This window comes from Ranitomeya variabilis, chromosome 1 (assembly GCF_051348905.1).
Source record: "Ranitomeya variabilis isolate aRanVar5 chromosome 1, aRanVar5.hap1, whole genome shotgun sequence".
Lineage (NCBI taxonomy): Eukaryota > Metazoa > Chordata > Amphibia > Anura > Dendrobatidae > Ranitomeya > Ranitomeya variabilis.
The window spans coordinates 474,017,897-474,038,073 of NC_135232.1; the positions used below are offsets into that span (position 1 = coordinate 474,017,897).

Consider the following 20,177-nt stretch of genomic DNA (forward strand, 5'->3'; position numbering starts at 1 on the left):
TGCCAAAATCATCAGTATTAAAACAATAAAAGACCTGACAAATTTCAGTTGGTGGATAATGAATCTATAGTATATGAAAGTTTAATTGTAATCATTACATTATGGTAAATAATGAAATTTAACACTATATGCTAATTTTTTGAGAAGGACCTGTATAACTCCACCTGCTCATGGCCTGCACTAAGCAAAAGTATATCAGTTTTTCCTTCCTTCTGTTTTATGTTGATCAAAACATAACAAGGGTCATAACTAATTGTGCAGCATAAGGCAAAGTGCTCCCCATGACAGTTGCAGCAACAGCTTTCCCAGTGACATCACCAGCCACAGTGCTCTCCATGATAGCCACAGAGCTCCCCATGATAGCCACAGAGCTCCCCGTGACATCACCAGCCACAGTGCTCTCCATGATAGCCACAGAGCTCCCCGTGACATCACCAGCCACAATGCTCATGCTCTCCATGATAGCCACAGAGCTCCCCATGACATCACCAGCCATAGTGCTCTACATGATAGCCACAGACCTCCCCGTGACATCACCAGCCACAGTGCTCTCCATGATAGCCACAGAGCTCCCCGTAACTTCACCAGCCACAGTGCTCTCCATGATAGCCACAGAGCTCCCCGTGACATCACCAGCCATAGTGCTCTCCATGATAGCCACAGACCTCCCCGTAACATCATCAGCCACAGTGCTCTCCATGATAGCCACAGACCTCCCCATAACATCACCAGCCACAGTGCACTCCATGATAGCCACAGAGCTCCCCATAACTTCACCAGCCACAGTGCTCTCCATGATAGCCACAGAGCTCCCTGTGACATCACCAGCACAGTGCTCTCCATGATAGCCACAGAGCTCCCCGTGACATCACCAGCCACAGTGCTCTCCATGATAGCCACAGAGCTCCCCGTGACATCACCAGCCACAGTGCTCTCCATAATAGCCACAGAGCTCCCCGTGAAATCACCAGCCACAGTGCTCTCCATGATAGCCACAGAGCTCCCCATGACAGCACCAGCCACAGAACTCCCCATGACAGAGACAGCCATGGCACTCTGTGGGACGGCGCCAGCCATAGTGCTCTCAATGAGAGGCAGCCACAGTGTTACAAGGACGGAGACAGCCATAGCACTCAGTGGGAGAGCGCCAGCCATATTGCTCCCCATGACAGAGACAGCCACAGTGCTCCCCATGACAGAGACAGCCACAGTGTTCCAAGGATGGAGACAGCCATAGCACTCAGTGGGAGAGCGCCAATCATAGTGCTCCCCATGACAGAGACAGCCATAGCACTCAGTGGGAGAGCGCCAGCCATAGTGCTCCCCAAGACAGTGCCAGCCACAGCGCTCCCCATGACAGAGACAGCCACAGTATTCCAAGGACAGAGACAGCCATAGCACTCAGTGGGAGAGCACCAGCCATAGTGCTCACTGTGACAGTGCCATTCACACTGCTCAACGTGTCATCACCAGCCACAGTGCTCCCCGTGACATCACCAACCACAGTGGTACCTGTGACAGCACCAGCCACAGTACTCCCCATGACATCACCAACCACAGTGCTACCTGTGACAGCACCAGCCACAGTGCTCCCCATGACAGAGACAACCATAGTGCTCAGTGGAACAGCACCAGCCATAGTGCTCCCCATGACAGAGGCAGCCAGTGTTCCAAGGACGGAGACAGCCATCGCACTCAGTGGGAGAGAACCAACCATAGTGATCCCTGTGACAGCGCCAGTCACAGTGCTCACCGTGACATCACCAGCCACAATGCTCCCCATGACAAAGACAGCCATAGTGCTCAGTGGGACAACACCAGCCATAGTGCTAACTGGGACAGCGACAGCCACAGTGCTCTCCATGACAGAAACAGTCATAGTGCTCAGTGGGACAGCACGAGCTGTAGTGCTCTCCGTGACAGCGCCAGCCACAGTGCTCACCGTGACAGCACCAGCCACAGTGCTCCCCATGACAAACACAGCCATAGCGCTCAGTGGGACAGCACCAGCCATAGTGCTGTGACAGCGACAGCCAGAGTGCTCTCCATGAAAGAAACAGCCATAGTGCTCAGTGTGACAGCACCAGCTCTCCTTGACAGCGCCAGCTACAGTGCTCTCTTCTACAATACCAGCCACAGCGCTCTCCCAGACAGCAAGAGCCAATGTTCACCACGACAGTCACAGTGCTCCCCGTGACATCGCCAGCCACAGTGCTACTTGTGACAGCACCAGCTACATTGCTCTCCACGACAGCGACAGCTACAGTGCTCCCCATGACAGACACAGCCATAGCACTCAGTGGGACAGCGCCAGCCACAGTGCTCTCTTCCACAGTACCAGCCACAGTGCTCTCCCAGACAGCGAGAGCCAATTTTCTCCACGACAGTCACAGTGCTCCCCGTGACATCCCCAGCCACAGTGCTACTCGTGACAGCACCAGCTACATTGCTCTCCGTGACAGCAACAGCTACAGTGCTCCCCATGACAGACACAGCCATAGCACTCAGTGGGACAGCGCCAGTCACAGTGCCCCCTGTAACATCACCAGCCACAGAGCTCCCCATGACAGCTCCAGCCACAGGGCTCTCTGCGACAGCCAATGTTCCCCACGACAGTCACAGTATTCCACATGACAGCGCCATCAACAGTACTCCTCGTGACAGTGCCAGCCACAGTGCTCCCCATGACCACTCCAGCCACAATGCTTCCCGTGACAGCGCCAGCCAGTGCTCCCCGTGACAGCGCCAGTCACAGTGCTCCCCGTGACAGCACCAGCCACAGTGCTCCCCATGACAACGCCAGCCACAATGCTTCCCGTGACAGCGCTAGCCACAGTGCTCCCCGTGACAGCGCCAGCCACAGTGCTCCCCGTGACAGTGCCAGCCAGTGCTCCCCGTGACAGCGCCAGCCACAGTGCTCCCCATGACAGCGCCATCCAGTGCTCCCCATGACAGCGCCATCCAGTGCTCCCCGTGACAGCGCCAGCCTCAGTGCTCCCTGTGACGCCAGTGACAGTGCTCCCCGTGACAGCGCCAGCCACAGTGATACTCATGACAACACCAGCCAGTGTTCCACGCAACAGCTACTGTGATCCCCATGACAGCGTAAGCTACAGTGCCTTCTGTGACAGCCAGTGTTTCCCGCAACATCGCCAGCCACAGTGCTCCCCGCGACATCCACAGTGCTCCTAGTGACAGCGCCAGCCACAATGCTCTCTGTGATAGTGCTAGCCACAGTGCTACAAATTTGTGGCTCACATCAATCTTCTAGGTCCCATGGTTAATGGAAGGTCTACTACGCTATGATGGAAAAGTCCATTAGTTCTGATAAGTTGTGAATATCTACAGTACATGTTGCATTTCTTTTGCTTGCTTTCCTAAAGTAAATCTAACTCTTCTGCTAAGTTTTGTTGTTTATAATATCAGAAACGGTTTATAAGAAATTACCAGTTTAAGTGTACAACTACATGTACCTGTTCTATTCTGACTCGCCGGTCCATAGCAAGTACAGTTGAGAAATGGCTGCATTCCATATTAAAGTATGGGATCCTTGGCACAGAGGTTACCAATACTATGCTATTGCTACACTCATGTAATAATCGTCAATATTAAGATGACATTTTTGGTTATTAAAATAAACTTTAACCTAACAAAGTGTTAATCAGGTGCTTCTAGTCACAGGGCATAATTGGTCATCTCTCACTAACCCATAAATTAGATGAGAATTCTCAAAGATACTAAGTCCAAGTGCCTTACCTTGTAATCATACGCAGTGCTGAATATAATATTACTTGCTGTCGGATGCCACTCTATCAGACCCACTCTTCTAGCATGACCCACAAGTTCTTTCCGTGCATCGATTATATTCTTTGTTACAAAAGGCTTTGGAATATCCCAAATTTTGACCTGTTTGTGGAAGAAAGATTGGAGAAAAAAAATAAAAGCATTACTTTGCCTCACTGACCCAGCCACAAAAAAAGTAAAACAACCAGAGTAACACATAACTGTTCACAGGTGTGATCAGCTTTAGACCTATGCACGATGAGGTCTTAAATGGACCTACCCTTCTTATAAAGTGATGGTATATCACTAGAATATGTCACCATTTTATGATCAATGGAGGTATCATTCCTGGGCTCTCCACCAATCCAGAGATAGAGGGACACACACTTAAACCACCATGTGTCCCTCTCTAACATATCCCTTCACATTTACTTAAATAAGGCTGCAGTTTCCTTAATTATAACTATTTTACAACGTAGCACCAAAAAAACCCACAGTCAACCTAAAAATTCCATTTTAAAAGCACCCATTTACATAAGAGTCAATTTTATAATTCACGTGTTCCTCAATGAGAAGGCATAATTTCTCTTTTTTATTGATCTTTTTGTGCAATTACATTTGGAATATGAACAAATTAAAAAATTTTTTAATAATTAAAGAGAACCTATCAGGAGATTCTTGCTGCCCCAACCACGCTTACAAGTTTATTTTAATTCCTTCCTAACATGGCGATTTTCTGTTTTGTATTTTGGTTTTCCCTCCCTTCTTCCAAGAGCCATAACTTTTATTTTTCCATCAACCATAACTGTATTAGGGCTTGTTTTTTGTGATACATCTTGTACCTTTGAATGACACCATCCATTTTATCATTTCATGTACTGGAAAGCAGGAAAAAAAGTGTAGCAAAATAATAAAAAATGCTCCACAAATGCTTTCTCCTGAGGGGTGCAACAGTGGCAGGGGGAGTAGCGTTAGGCCAAAACCATGCCTCCCTGGATTTCTTGTGGGATAGGAAAGGCAGCGGTGGCATGGCAGAATCAGCCATCTTTGAAGCAGGAGAGAAGGAACATTAGTCCGAGCAGATAAGGCAGGTCAAAAGGGAAGAGATGAGACGAGAACGATCATTGCTACAATCATTCTGTCTGCATACAGCATTAAATTGTACACGGGTGATGTGCTGCCGATAATGATGATTTTTATGAACACATAAATAACTCAATCACTTGACGAATATGCATTTTCTTTGTTGGATGCTTATTCACCAGCATGTTTACACAGGCTAATTATTAACACTTGTTCTCCAATTACCAGCTTGTGTAAGGAGACTTTTAGTGTCTACTTATGCAGCCCTTGCTCGTCCTGGGTGCCTAGTATTTCCAGGCACTGCCATTTATTTGAGAAGTGTGGCTGCGGTGTAGTTGGTGACCTCCCCAGAGCACTGAGACCACCCTAAGAATTGTGCCATTCAGACTGTGCTCTCCCCAGCCTACCTACTGAGAATTGCATAAATGACTAACGGCCAGCGCTCAGTGGGTTATGCCTTACTCCAACCCCCCCCCCCCATGGGATTGTACATGAGAGCCTGTGCTCGGCATAGTAGTGAGCTGTCACTGTCCACAACATTACTTAGTATTGCGGAGCTCCTCTCCCCTTTGATTCATATAATATAATCATTTCTATCTCTTACTCCTTTCTTCTTACCTCCTGCTGACTGCTCCTTAGATTTTGTCTATTTCATCACGTCAGCTCCTCTGCATACTCTATCTATGCTTTATGCATCTATGCATCCCCACAGTCTCCCCGACATCGCGCTCCTGCACAGGCGTACTTCTCTCTGCCCTATTGAGGGCAGAGCAAAGTACTGCAGTGCGCAGGCGTCGGGAAACGCTACAGAGCTCCGGCACATGTACACTGCAGTACTATACTCTGCCCTCGACATGGCAGAGAGAAGTACGCATGCGCAGAGGCGAAATGCTGAACACTGAGTGAATAATGTAGGACACGTCATCCACACAAAGCATAGAAGGAGGAAGGCGATCACAAGAAGAGAGGAGGCAATGGATCAAGACCAGCAACGCCCATTGGACCGAACCACCCCGTAGGTGAGCATTATAAAATGTCTTTATCTTGTCTTGCAGGCCAGATTGGGGGCATATATATATATATATATATATATATATATATATATATATATATATATATATATATATAGTACAGCATTTTATAATACTGTATATCAGCGCACAAAGGTGGGGGTCTGATCTCATTTGGGAAAAACCTGGTCACAAGTTCCCTTTAAGTGTTTATTCATTCAGCTGCGGTCATGTGAATGTATGCTTAAAAAAACCCCACAATAATAATGTTTGCATTGGTTGTGGAAATTTAGTTTGGTTTAATTTAATTGAGCCAATGATCTTTTAAATAAGTTATTGTGAACATATATTGTATATAAGAATCTTAATCAGATCTCTTACCAGATTTTATAATACTGCATACATGATCAAATAAATCTCTTAGACCTGATGGCGTACTTACTTTGAAAATCCACATCCACATTGTAAGAGTATGGTGGCCGAATAATAAAACATGCATGCATGTTACGGAGGCCATTTCCTGGGTGTGACTGGTATGCAAAACTAGTCCTTCAGATTTTTTTGTAATGTATATAAATATAGAAATTACAGTTGTCACATGGTGACATTCATATAATACATAACTTATAATGTGTGCATTCTAACTTCTACAATGATCTCCTGGACTTTTACCAAGCTTTAAAACTCTATTCTTATTAGCAGACAAAAAAACAATAGTTTACAATGAACAATAGTAAAACAATATACAGTAGTATAGTGGTCATTCTATTCATAGACTTATTAGTTATCACCATGGTATATACAGTTTAGCGAACTGTTTTATAATACGCAGCTGCTTGTCATCATGTATTGGACTTTGTTATAAGATTATTTTCTATATACTTGGTAAAGGGAATCTGTCACCTCACTTTTGCCCTATAAACTGCGGCCACCGCCATCAGGGGCTTATCTACAGCATACTGTAGTGCTGTAGATAAGCCCCCGATGTAACCTGACAGATAAGAAAAACAGGTTAGATTATACTCACCCAGGGGCGGTCCCGATGCGGTCCGGTCCGATGGGTGTCAAATGTCCGGGTCCGGCACCTCCTATCTTCATACGATGACGTCCTCTTCTTTGCTTCATGTTGTGGCTCCGGCGCAGGCGTACTGATTTGCCCTGTTGAGAGCAGAGCAAAGTACTGCAGTGTGCAGGCGCCGGGCCTCTCTGACCTTTGACCGGACCCGGACATGTGACACCCATTGGACCGGACCGAACAGGGACCGCCCCTGGGTGAATATAATCTAACTCTTTCAGGTTACATCAGGGGCTTATCTACAGCGTTATAGTATGCTGTAGATAAGCCCCTGATGGTGGTGGCCTCAGTTTATAAGGCAAAATTGAGGTGACAGATTCCCTTTAAATCTCAGTTTTATGAACTTACAGAAGTATCTTCAGAACAGGATGCAATGACGTAGTCATCAAAAGGATTCCACTTGATGTCCAACACATTTCCTCTATGGCCACAAACTTTAGGATAATGAGGGTCAAGCTTTCCGGACTTCAAAATACAAACATAAGAAGCAAGTATAAGTAATTTATATTACAGTTCATGCATCTTTATAAATCTAAAGACCCCCATACACATTAAACACAATTACCTTTCGTTACTCCCCAACACACAAGTATGCTCAGGCTCAGCTTGGAAGTGTGTCATCATGTCCTCTATGACAGTCACTGCCAGACTTCAGTAGTAGCGGCTTATATTCCAGATAACAAAAGAATCCGCCGTTGGAAATCCAACAGGTGGGATCCTTCTCTCCTCTGACATCATCTGTCGTGGAGAGTTGGGAGGCCCCACACACATTAGACTGTTGGCCGATACTGCTGATATTGACAAGTTTGATCAACTTTAGTCTAATGTATATGGTGGCCTGAAAAGGTACTTCCAGGAGACAAAAAGGTCTGCTGTCACTATGTGTGACTGCAGACTGCCAATTGTGACACTGTGCGATGTTCACACTGTCACGATTCCCCTGTATTCCTTGTGTGAGTGGGCAATCATGTGAACGCATGTATATGATTTGCATAGTTGGCGTATGACTGGGTAAATCACATACATGTGGTCACGTGACAGACCACTCGCATGGGGAATAACATAGGGATCATGACAGTGTAATTGGAAGCCTGCAGTCACATAGATTGAATGCAAACTTTTCTTCTCAGCCTGGATAACCTAAGCAACTTATGGAGTGTAGATTCTAAATTATGAGATGTCCTGACATCTGAAAAAAATATTTATTTGCAGACCATTTGAAAGGTGCTGCTGAAGGGATCGCCCAGACGCATGCGACTGTCTAGAGAGGAACAGCTTATGGACATGTTACATGTATACACTTCGGAAGAGTAGTGTCATTGTCGGCACACAAGTTAAAATGACAGATTTCACTGTTTATGCTCACCTTTAGACATTTACAGCATGGTTACACAAAACCCATTCTTAATTAAAATAAAGACACAAAGCCTCAAATTGGAAATCAATGGCCGAGGTGTTTATTCAGGGTGACATGAAATAAATTAATTGAATATTACCAATAAATATCTTAATAAATAAATTAATACCAAAAATTTCATAAATTAATTGAATAATACCAATAAATAACTGAAACAATCCACCCAATAGTTGGGCGATTTTACCCTCAAATAAACAGGGAGGGCGGGCGGGATCTTCTCTCTTCATAAACGATATGAGGAGAACTGAAGGAAACCTGCCCGTCTTTTTACAGCTGACCAATGAAAAGGCATAAAAAGAGCGCCAACAAAAAACAGAAATAACCAGCTCGTGTTACCACAGCTTTACACATTAATCATTTAACCCTTAAAATTCATATCAGAAACCATCCAAACATAAAACAAAGTGGTATTAAAGTAAGAAATGAATAAATAAACTGTAGGGTCTGTGTTCCCATGAGACCTCCCCGAATACTTGGCTTCAGGGGAGGGTTTCCATACTCACTGAATATTTCACCCCTGGGACCTACACCTAAATCCAGACAGAGAATAAATAGAGTGGTGAACACTCTTTTGCATGGTTGTCTCCATTCCCTTCTATGAGAGTTGCAGAAACAGCTGAGGCAGCAAAGCCATCTCTCCATTCATTCTTACTGGATGTGGCGGTAGGACCACTGTTCTAGAGACCGCTGCAGATTCTTGAGGTGAGACTCACATCTATCAGACACTTAGGTACCGCACGTCATATCCATAGGATATGACATAATTGTTTTATGTGGGAATATCCCCTAAAACAGAACCCTAATACATATTACCTGAACAATGGGCAGCAGGAAACAGACAGGCTCCATTATTGCAGTCAGGGCCATTGTATGTCAGAAAAAAATATATTTCTCAAAGATGGCTAGTAACAATGCAACTAGAATGACAAGGCCAAGAGGCAAGTCCTAAGCAGCTTATCTCTATACTGGCAGGTCTCTCCTAAATATGTGGATAGGGAAAGATCTGTCAGTCAAGGGTAGAGGGGATGGGATAAGTTGCATTTCAGAGTAAAACATAGATTACTGCCATAATAGAGTCAGTCTCTGATTCATGCTGCCTGTGGTTCAAGCAACATGAATTAGTGTTCAGGATTCCTTTTAAAGTGATGGTCCGTATATGTATTTGCTAAATATCTATCCTTACACCCTTACCACTTTTGTGATTTGCTCTGTTGCACAATACCCTATACTTTTCCCTATCTAGCTAATCCCTAAATGTGTTTTTTCTACTGCACTTCCTATGATGCAGTGTCCATCGCCCCTCCTGGAACAGGACGTCATCCGGGGACAGCGCTGCAGTTACTTACTAGTTTCTTGCTTCAGGGTGCAGGCCAGGCCCAGCATTTTTGGCTTTGTAAACTGGGGTGTTTGCCCTCATTGGATGCATTTAGATAGCACTGGGCAGCCCGCCTGATCTAATAGTATGGGCGTCACTAATAGGCTGTAAGCCAGACACTGTGCACTACCTGTGTGTGACCAGCGCCCCATACAGGCCTCTCTTGTGCAATCTAATACTAAGCAATCATCCCCTCATGAGTTGGCAGGTTGTGAGTGGCTGTCTCATCAGTATTTTGCACCTGTTTTGCCGCCATCTTTATTACATGGGTTTGCTGCATCCTGGGAGTGCATTCGTTCTGAGACCTGGGCAGGTAAGCCCAGCAGTCCCTTTGTGCTGTATTAGTTTCTTGCATCACCGCCCTCTGAATATGTCCTGGATGCTGGGTGATGGACACTGTGGGAGATGCGACTGCAGCACCGGCACTCTGCTGCATGCTGCAGCTTCTAACTTTAAGAAGACGTCAGGGGCGGAGATAGAAACAGTGAGTGACATCAGCGCTTCTCCAGAGCCTTTAGCACAGTTGTTCTTTAAGCAAACGCAAAGGATATAAAATGAAATCACACTAGCTATTACTCAGGTTTCCCAGAACTTCAGTTATGACACAACACATCTTCTACACCTATAGGACTGTTTAATAAGTGAAATGAACACTTCCATGACGTGCTTTATTGACAACCATGCTGATTGTAGCCACACTTTCCCAGGAGTAAGTAAACCACAAAAAAGAGTTATAAACAAACTAAAAGTAGAGCTTAATGACATGTAAAATTACTGTTATAGCTTAAATTATCTCTGCAACAATGACTGATATAAGCTTCACCAACAAAATAATATACATCTAATATCAATGAGAAATTACATGGTAATAGATGGTTGTCAATGGCGTATTACAAAACAATCCAAGCTAATGTTCCCTACTGACATACTCACAGTTTCATACTTATGAGCCCTCTAGACATTTATTACAGGCATATCTGTCACAATAATCATTTTGAGAAAACACAGATCTCCAGCTTATCCTCCAGATTCATGGCTTATTTACCGCTACAAAGCTGCCAGATTATTATTGGGTCAACATGGCCATTTTTAAAGAGGTTGTCCACTACTTTAACATTGACCTATCCTTAGGATAGGTCATTAATGTCTAATTGGTGGGGGTGCAACATCTGTCACCCCTGCCAATCAGCTGTTCTCGGTGCCGGCAGTGGCCGGAAGTGCTGAATTACAGGGCTGCTCTGTCTACAGAGGGTGGCTGCGGCCAGGTACTGCACATCTGCCCTCTACTGCTTTGAATACAGGGTGGATGTGCAGTAACCAGCCATGGCCACTATCAGTAGACAGAGCAGCTCCTTCAATGAGCACTTCCAGCCTTGCTGGCACTATGAACTGCTGATCGGTGAGGATGCCGAGTATCAGATCCCCACCGATCAGACATTGATCACCTATCCTAAGGATAGGTCATCAGTGTTTAAGTAGTGGACAACCTCTTTAATATTTTTGAAGTTTAGGAATTCTTTATTAGAGCAAATTTGTCTAACTTACCAAGAACCTTCTGGTCAGAGGTTTCCAAATTCTACTGTACAAATCAAATGGACTCGCAGCTTGAGCCCACAAATCCTTATATACTTCAGTGAATATAATGTATATTTACATTAGATTTTTTTTCCTTTTTCGGTTTCAAAAATAAAACACAGTTTGACCATCATTACGAAAAACTATGTTGTCAGGTTATTCACACATCTCTATTTTACTTCAGCATTTTTTTAATCAAAATCAGGAGTTGCATCTACAGAGAAAGAAAACTAAGCAACTCCTGATTTTGGGCTTAAAAATACTGACCAAAAATTTGGATATACCAAGCGGTGCCATGGCCACATGTGGAGTGGGATGGATGGTTTGTATTTTGGTACATCTTGCTCACTTGCGTTGTGCCGTTTCACCTGCTCTCACCTTTAGGGCCCATTCAGATATCAGGTTTCTCATACAAATATTTCACGGATAGACCTCTTACCTATTATAGTCTATGGGGTTAGTCACATGTACTGTACATGGATTCTTGAGGACTTAGTGGTCTGCACAAAATCACGAGACATCCGATTTCTATCAGAGTGTTGGATCAAACAAGCCAGTGTAAGTCACTGGGTCCATAAAAAAAATCCAACAGCAACTGTGTGCTGTCCGTTTTTCACAGACTATTTGATATGAGAACATTGAGAAACCTTCAAGATTTTTTTTTTCTAATTCGAAAAAAAATTGATAAACTTTGACCATAATCTGATAGTGAAAAATACTGATGAAACTCTGGCTTTGTGTACGAGAAAAGTCACTGGAGTCTGAATGAGCTCTAAGCCAAGATGGGTGGAATTGATCTGGAAGATTGCACGGGAAATGGTTTCTCTCTAGAGAAAGAGGGCGAATGTGTCTCAACCATCATGATATTATACCGCAACTCATTGCATGAAGCCCTAGTCTTAACAAGGATTACATTTGGTAAAATGCTCTGTCCCTAAACAAGAGATCTCACCTATCAATACAATCATGGCATGCCTAATCATATTAGTAGCCTATTCAAGATTTCATTCCTATGGCTAAACACGGATCATGCAGGCTTTTCTGCAGACTGATGGGTTGGTTAGGTGTCTTCTTCTTAATAATTAGATTTGGAATGATTCATTTGCTTAAGCAGGGTGAATCATACCTGTTGTATGGGTATGACAATGAAGGCTCCTCCGCCTGCACATTCTGTAACTACCGCAATGAAGCTCGGATTTACGGCACAGAATTGGTTGTCATGCACACTTCTTGTTATAGGCACATTGTCGTAGCAATTCTCCTTGTTTGCAGGCTTGCCGAAGACGTGACGGTACTTAGAGTTTCGATACTGAGGCTGCCATGACATCTGTGGGGAAAATGGAAATAATTCATTTTATTTTTTTTCAAAGATATTATGAGTATTATACATACAGAGCATGGCTATGGTATGTAACAGAACAAAGATTTCTAAACATAAATGGATCAGTTGCTCACTGATTTCTAGGAAAACGGTCATGTATCTTAACGTGAATATGTCAGTAGGTTTTAGCAATGTGATCTCAGAACTGAATGATGTAAGGGCAAAGACCTGAATCCAGGGATGTCTCACTTACCGCCGGACTACTTGATGTTGTTTTGATAGATTTGTACATTGCCAGCAAGCAGCTAATCAGTGGGGGACTGTGTTACACAGATTAGCCGTGACTGCTGTGCACTTTTGACCTAGTCCTCTAATGATAATCTCCTGCTGATAAAACACTGATTGGATCGAAACTACAACACAGTCCTGCAAGTGACACATCACTGTAATCAGGCTCAATTGCCCTGACAGAGTCCCTTTAAGGAACAGCTCTCTAATAAATGTGTGCATTTGCAGTTATTATAATGTAACTTAGCACATCAGCTATGAAGTAGCAGGATATGCATGGAATCCAAGCCTTATGAATGCTACCCTTCAGTTCCCCCCTGCATATACTGGATACCTCTGCTGGGTGTAGCTGACAGGTCAATTTTTTCTACTGCATTTTATAAGAAAATCTTCTTAGTGGCTTTAACAAGTAATACAATCACTGACAACTCTAAAAATAGCTATTTTGAGCATTATAGGTAGTCGTGCCATTTTTTATTATGATGCCAGGGTCCCCTGACAGTCTCTGTAGTTTCTCCCCCTGTTGTATGGACATGTATCTGCAGCAGTGCCATATTGGTCACCGTGAGACCAATTGGCTTCACAAATTATATGCCAGTCTACACAGAAACCAGCAGGGGGGGCCAGGCAATGTTAGCGAAGGAATGAGGGGCATTGTAAGCCTGGTATGAATTTTATTATTTTATTAGAGCATGCCCTATGCACCTAATATGAAAAAACACACACTATAATGGGAAGCAGTTGTCAGAAAAAGACTTATTGATTAGATAGGATTTCTGGCAATGTTTTTCCCATATGATGAAGTTCATTAAAGTAGCACTCTCATCAGAGTCTAATCCTCTTAATATTTTGCAATAATCATATTATATGGCACTTTATGCTTACAAGAATTAGCTGGGTAGAAAGGCAAAATGAGCAATTGTATTTTCCATTAAGTCTATGACATCAAGTCATTAACAACAGACAAGCTGAATCCTTCTAAGCTTTATGTGGAAACAGGAAATCTCTTTTTCCTGCATAAGGGTACCGTCACACAGTGCCATTTTGATCGCTACGACGGTACGATTCGTGACGTTCTAGCGATATCGTTACGATATCGCAGTGTCTGACACGCAGCAGCGATCAGGGACCCTGCTGAGAATCGTACGTCGTAGCAGATCGTATGGAACTTTCTTTCGTCGCTTGATCACCCACTGGCATCGCTGGATCGTTGTGTGTGACAGCGATCCAGCGATGTGTTCGCTTGTAACCAGGGTAAACATCGGGTAACTAAGCGCAGGGCCGTGCTTAGTAACCCGATGTTTACCGTGGTTACCAGCGTAAACGTAAAAAAACCAAACAGTACATACTTACATTCCGGTGTCTGTCCTCCGGCGTCTCAGCTTCTCTGCACTGTGAGCGCCGGCCGGCCGGAAAGCGAGCACAGCGGTGACGTCAGCGCTGTGCTTTCCGGCTATGGCGCTTACACAGTGGAGAGAAGCAGAACGCCGGGGGACAGACACCGGAATGTAAGTATGTACTGTTTGGTTTTTTTACATTTACGCTGGTAACCACGGTAAACATCGGGTTACTAAGCGCGGCCCTGCGCTTAGTAACCCGATGTTTACCCTGGTTACCCGGGGACTTCGGCATCGCTCCAGCGCCGTGATTGCAACGTGTGACCGCAGTCTACGACGCTGGAGCGATAATCATACGATGCTACGACGTCACAAATCGTGCCGTCGTAGCGATGTAAATGGTACTGTGTGACGGTACCCTAAGTCATCATTAGAACTACAATTCCAGGTCACTGACAAAAAGTAAAAAGGAGGAGAGCTAAAAGCAAAGGGGGCGGGAGCAAATGGGTCAGGAGTTTAAGAGAAGGTGGAGCCAGGCTGCCAGGGACTTTTCAGCAATATAGAATTGTAGTTACAGTGATGACTCATGCAGGGAATAGAGACTTCTTGTTTCTACATACAGCTTAGAAGGATTCAGCGAGTCAGTTTTTAATCACGTGATGTCCTAGACCTAATGGAAAAGAGAAGAATTATTTTGGTAGAAAGGCAAAATGAGCAATTGTAAGTACACAGTGCTATATAATATGATGATTGCAATGTATTAAGAGGATAAAAACTTTGATGGGAGAAGTGCTTCTTAAAATAGTATTTATTTATAGTAATTTAGCAATTTTCACAGTGGCCAATGGAGCTTTTTTAGACTCCTACTCATTCTTTTAAGGAAAAGATTTTAGCTCGGTTCCTTGACAGCCTAGCCAGAATTACAATGACAGGTAACACCTGTATATATACTAATCACAATAAGTGATGTCACAGCTGACCCTGCTCCCTCTCCCTTTACTATCACCTTTGTACAGGCTGGTTCATGCTTCCTAAAACAGGAAATAGCAGTCTAAAAAAATCCAGTGTGAAAATCTCAAGATTTATATATATTTTTTTATTTTTAATTCCAATTGTGATACGGGAAAAAGCTTTAATTTAATACACAACTAAGAGAGGACTATAATCACAGAAAAAAAAAATCATGGAAAGATTAACCCTCCAGATTTAGGCTATGCTCACATGTTGCATTTTTTCAGCGTTTTGTAATGTGTTTTTTATGCACATTTTCAGCTGTGTTTTCCAGTACCAGCAAAGTGTTTGAGATTTCAGAAATATCTTGAACACAGCTGGAATTTTTTTGTCTTTAGTATTTTGTGCAAAAACTTGGGTTTTGAGAATGAAGTACGGTATGTCACTTCTTTCAGTGTTTTTTCAGCATTTTCTCTGCAATGGGTGGTGCAAAAAACGCTGCAGAAACCACAGGTATCATGTTTTGTTCGCTGTTGTGCCAAAATCTGATGAAGTAGAATCAAATTATTTTTTTTGCACTAAGCTTAATCAGCATGTACAAGAGACAAATGTGTCCTGACTAGTGATGAGCGAGTGTACTTGTTGCTCGGGTTTTCCCAAGCACACTCGGGTGGTCTCCGAGTATTTGTAACTGCTCGGAGATTTAGTTTTTGTTTACACAGCTGCATGATTTACGACTGCTAGCCAGCCTGAGTACATGTGGGGGTTGCCTGGTTGCTAGGGAATTCCCACATGTATTCAAGTAGCAGCCATAAGTCATGCAGCTGCATTGACAAAAACTAAATCTCCGAGCACTAACAAATACTCGGAGACCCCCCGAGCGTGCTCGGGGAGACGACCCGAGCAACAATGCTATTCGCTCATCACTAATCCTGACAAAAAAGCTGCAAAAAATGCAACAAAAACACAACAAAAACTAAGCAAAATCTGCTTTTTGGAGGCAAGATTCTTACTGCCAAGAGAGCAGGTTTTGCCAAATCCTCATTCTTTGGAATAGGAAATACTTTATCAGCAAGCACAAGAGACAAATCTAGCATGCCAAAACCGGCGCACAAAAAACGCAAGGAAAACATGCTTCTACAGATTCTATGTATGTTTTGTGTATTGTTCTGTATATGTAAGGTAGACACCACTGCTTATCAGACAATGACATGGCGATAACATAAAGTCCCAGATTTAACAGTGTACTAATACCGTGAATTAGTCTTGCATTAGTGGGAGTTATTGCATATCTAGGAGGGGTGAGCTTGTAACCAGACCTGTGACCGAGGATGTTTTCTTACTACCTCACCACAGGTTTCATCAGCCACATTGGCTCTTCTAGTCAACCTATAATATGCCAATCCCTTACCTGCTACCTCCTCACGTAGCCATACATTCTAAAAGCTTTCCTCCCAAAACCTTATGCGTGTTTTGATAACATTATCAACTTGGCACTTCACAAAAGCCTCAACTTTTATCTTTCAACATCCGACAAAAGGTTGTTCACACTACAGGTGGATTGAATAGCATTAGTTGGCTTGACACTCGATGTTGTAATTGTAGTCTCCTTTCATAGCCAAGTGCCGCAATGTTTATTTCTTTTTTACCTTTAGCTTATGTTACTGTAACCATGCAGACACTTAAAATGTGAACTTTTTCCCTTGCTGTTCAATAATGAATAATGCTATCTTAGAAAGGGACATTGATTCAACGTTTGCTCCATCCACTACAGCTAGGAATTGTGGCTTTTGGGGGGTTTTCAGCAAGAATATAGACAGTTCAGAACCCCAGCAATCCCCAGTAACCACCTAAACTTCCATATTTCCATTAATAGAATTATTAGCATTATTCACTCTGAATCCATTCTGCACATTCCAATACGAACAAAGAAAAACATTGCATGAACATGTGGTCCAAATCTCTACACTACTAGCCTTTACATTTGCAGTATTGATCAAAGGTTTGGACATACTTGTTCATGCAATGGTTTTCTTTGATATATACAGTATATATATATATATATATATATATATATATATATATATAACACTAGAGATCTTCTCATTAAAGGTAATCTGTCACCATGCTTTTGCTAACTCATCTGAGAGAAGTGTGATATAGACAAAGAGACTCTGTTTCCAACAGTGTATCACTCAGTTTATTGGGTGCAGGTGTTGTGACAGAATCAGAGTTTTTATATTGAGCAATGCAGCAGAGCTGAGAAAGCTAACCCCGCCCACACCAGGCTCTGTATTTGCATTGTCTATTGACAGTGAGCTGCTTATAACAGGAGGAGCAGAGTCTGACTAGTAAGCCACCTAGTCATAGGAATGATAATGTCCTAGTTATGAAACCTTTACTGTAAGTAAACAAAATGCAGTTTGATAAGTGACACATCCTTGAAATCTGCGTTTTAACCCCTACTTCATGCTGTCCTCAGATAACATAGCAGAAAAACTGCTGACAGATTCCTTTTAACCATAATCTATTAGTCTAAATTTTGCAAGATCTATATTAACCAAAGGACTCTTCCAAGCTTCTGAAATTGAAACTCTAGTAAAAACATCTACTGGGATTAATTTCTGGGTGTGTTTTGGGATATCGGTTAGATGCCTATACAGTAGTGCCCCCTAGGATATCAGGTAGGGGAGACTGCGGTGACTCTATAAGGTGGTAAAGCAGATACACAGGGTGGATACATTTTCTGGTCCACCAGAGTTAATGAAGCAAGTGTGCTTGAAAATAAATTAAGCATTCAAATCTTCATATTTTTGTTTAGGCAAACAAACAACATGATGGATTTGTTGAAACTGAAAACATTCTGAGGAAGGCATAACATGAGCAGAGCAGACAAATTCCTGAGATTTTATACCTAACTGATCGACAAACTCTGCAACTCATCACTACAGTAGCTCCCACACATGCCGGCCATGGAGAAAATGCAGGTTATTGGATCAGGAGGCGTGTGGGAATAGAGGCTAGTACACCTTTTTGATAAACGATCCCAAAGTGCCAAGGAGTGGGATCTTAAAACTCATCGTGGCAATAGCACACACTGAGCTCCGGTGTGTCCAAACATTTGCTGGTACTGTACACAGTATTCAACTACTACTACATTATAGAAAACCATCTGTGGGAGTAAGTGGCCAGCTAAAGCATATGGTGGGCTTCCATCTTTAGATCTCCCAGGAGTCAGAGCCTTGCGCCCACACTAGTGATTTACACAGACATATTCACCACCGCAAACACATGCCCAGTATATCAGACTGATGATAGCCTACACAAATACTGAAAAACAACAGATATTTTGCAACAGAAATATCTGGAGAAAGAAGAGAGAAAATAACGTGTTCAGTCTCTTTTTCTCACATGTTGTCTAAAGACCTCCAGGACTCAGAATGAATTCACTCTATGTCACCCTGATGACAGTCCCTACATGTCTCACAAGAAGGGTATCTCTTGTGTATCTAATATCTCCAAGAGGTTAGTTTTTCCCACATAACTGAGAGCACAAGGACATGTGGCCTGCCATTTACATTGTGCCTACTGTTTTGCAATTTGCAAAATCTCTAATGTAGAACTGCTCACCTGAGGACACCCTAGTGAAACTCTTACATGGTCATGACAGGTAATTTAGAATTAAAATCAACTTTAGTTTGGGACACCCCTTTAATTAATTCACTGCTCAATCAGTAAAGAGGCCTTTCTATGATGGGAACAGGTCTTCTCTTCTTTAGACACAGTGGATGTACCCTTGCAGTGGGTTAGCTGGAAGTGGTGTTTACACCAGGTCCAAGGGAAAGGCCAACAAGCCACCTTCACTTGGCCAGCGAGTTTAGATACAAGGTGAGAGCAAAACAATTGAGTCTTTTTTCCCAGGAAACAGAAAGCTTGGCTGCAGCTCTGTCCCATTCTAAAACATTCTGCACCAAGATGATAATAATAATTTTTATAGCACGAAGATATTCTGCAGCACTTTACAATTTTAGAGGGGACTTGTACAGACAATAAGGACATTACAGAATAAATATAACTCTCATACAAAAAGGAGTGGGGGCCCTGCTTGCAGGCTTACAGTCTATGAGGAAATGGGGGGACACGAAAGGTAAATAGTAAAATGTGCTTATATTGTACACTGGGCCGGCTCCAGGTGTTTGAGGGCCCCGGGCGAGTCTCAGTGGGTCCCCCCCCTTTAGCACATACCAAGATTCATGATGCACAGATACAGCAGAGAAATATAGATATAGTACAATGCCAAAGATTTTACTTCTTACATTACATGAGTGCTATCTGTTGTTCTACAATAGGTCAGAAACCGGCGAATCCTCGCAGTGCACAGTGCGTGCCATAGGGGGATACAAAAGTTTTCATTTTACACAGGACAGTATAGTCCTCCATACAATATTATGGGCACCACATAGTCCTCCATACAGAATTATGGGCACCATATAGTTCTCCATACAGCATTATGGGCACCATACAGTCCTCCATACAGTATTATGGGCACCACATAGTCCTCCATACAGAATTATGGGTACCATGTATTCCTCCATACAGTATTATGGGCACCACATAGTCCTCCATACATAATTATGGGTACCATACAGTCCTCCATACAGTATCATGGGCACCACATAGTCCTGCATACAGAATTATGGGCACCATAGAGTCCTCCATACAGTATTATGGGCACCACATAGTCCTCCATACAGAATTATGGGTACCATATAGTCCTCCTTACAGTATTATGGGCACCACATAGTCCTCCTTAGAGTATAATGGGCACCATATAGTACTCCATACAGAATTATGGGTACCATATAGTCCCCCATACAGTATTATGGGCACCACATAGTCCTCGATACAGTATAATGGATCTCATATAGTCCTTCATACAGAATAATGGGCCTTATATATTGC

General features: G+C 43.2%; 1 protein-coding gene across 4 annotated transcripts in view; it reads right to left on the bottom strand.

Annotated features, from left to right (window-relative positions):
* The window catches only part of CORO2A (coronin 2A), a 224,074-nt gene that overhangs the window by 78,423 nt on the left and 125,474 nt on the right, over window positions 1–20,177 (bottom strand). For 3 of the 4 annotated variants that reach the window (XM_077250861.1, XM_077250872.1, XM_077250842.1), the window contains 3 exons: window positions 12,445–12,645; window positions 7,300–7,416; window positions 3,757–3,906 (listed from right to left, as the gene is read on the bottom strand). In XM_077250861.1, the coding sequence (XP_077106976.1) occupies window positions 3,757–3,906; window positions 7,300–7,416; window positions 12,445–12,645 (468 nt within the window). Of the gene's footprint in view, window positions 1–3,756; window positions 3,907–7,299; window positions 7,417–12,444; window positions 12,646–12,892; window positions 12,915–20,177 lie in introns of those variants that run through there. The other variant, XM_077250851.1, reaches the window with a different exon arrangement.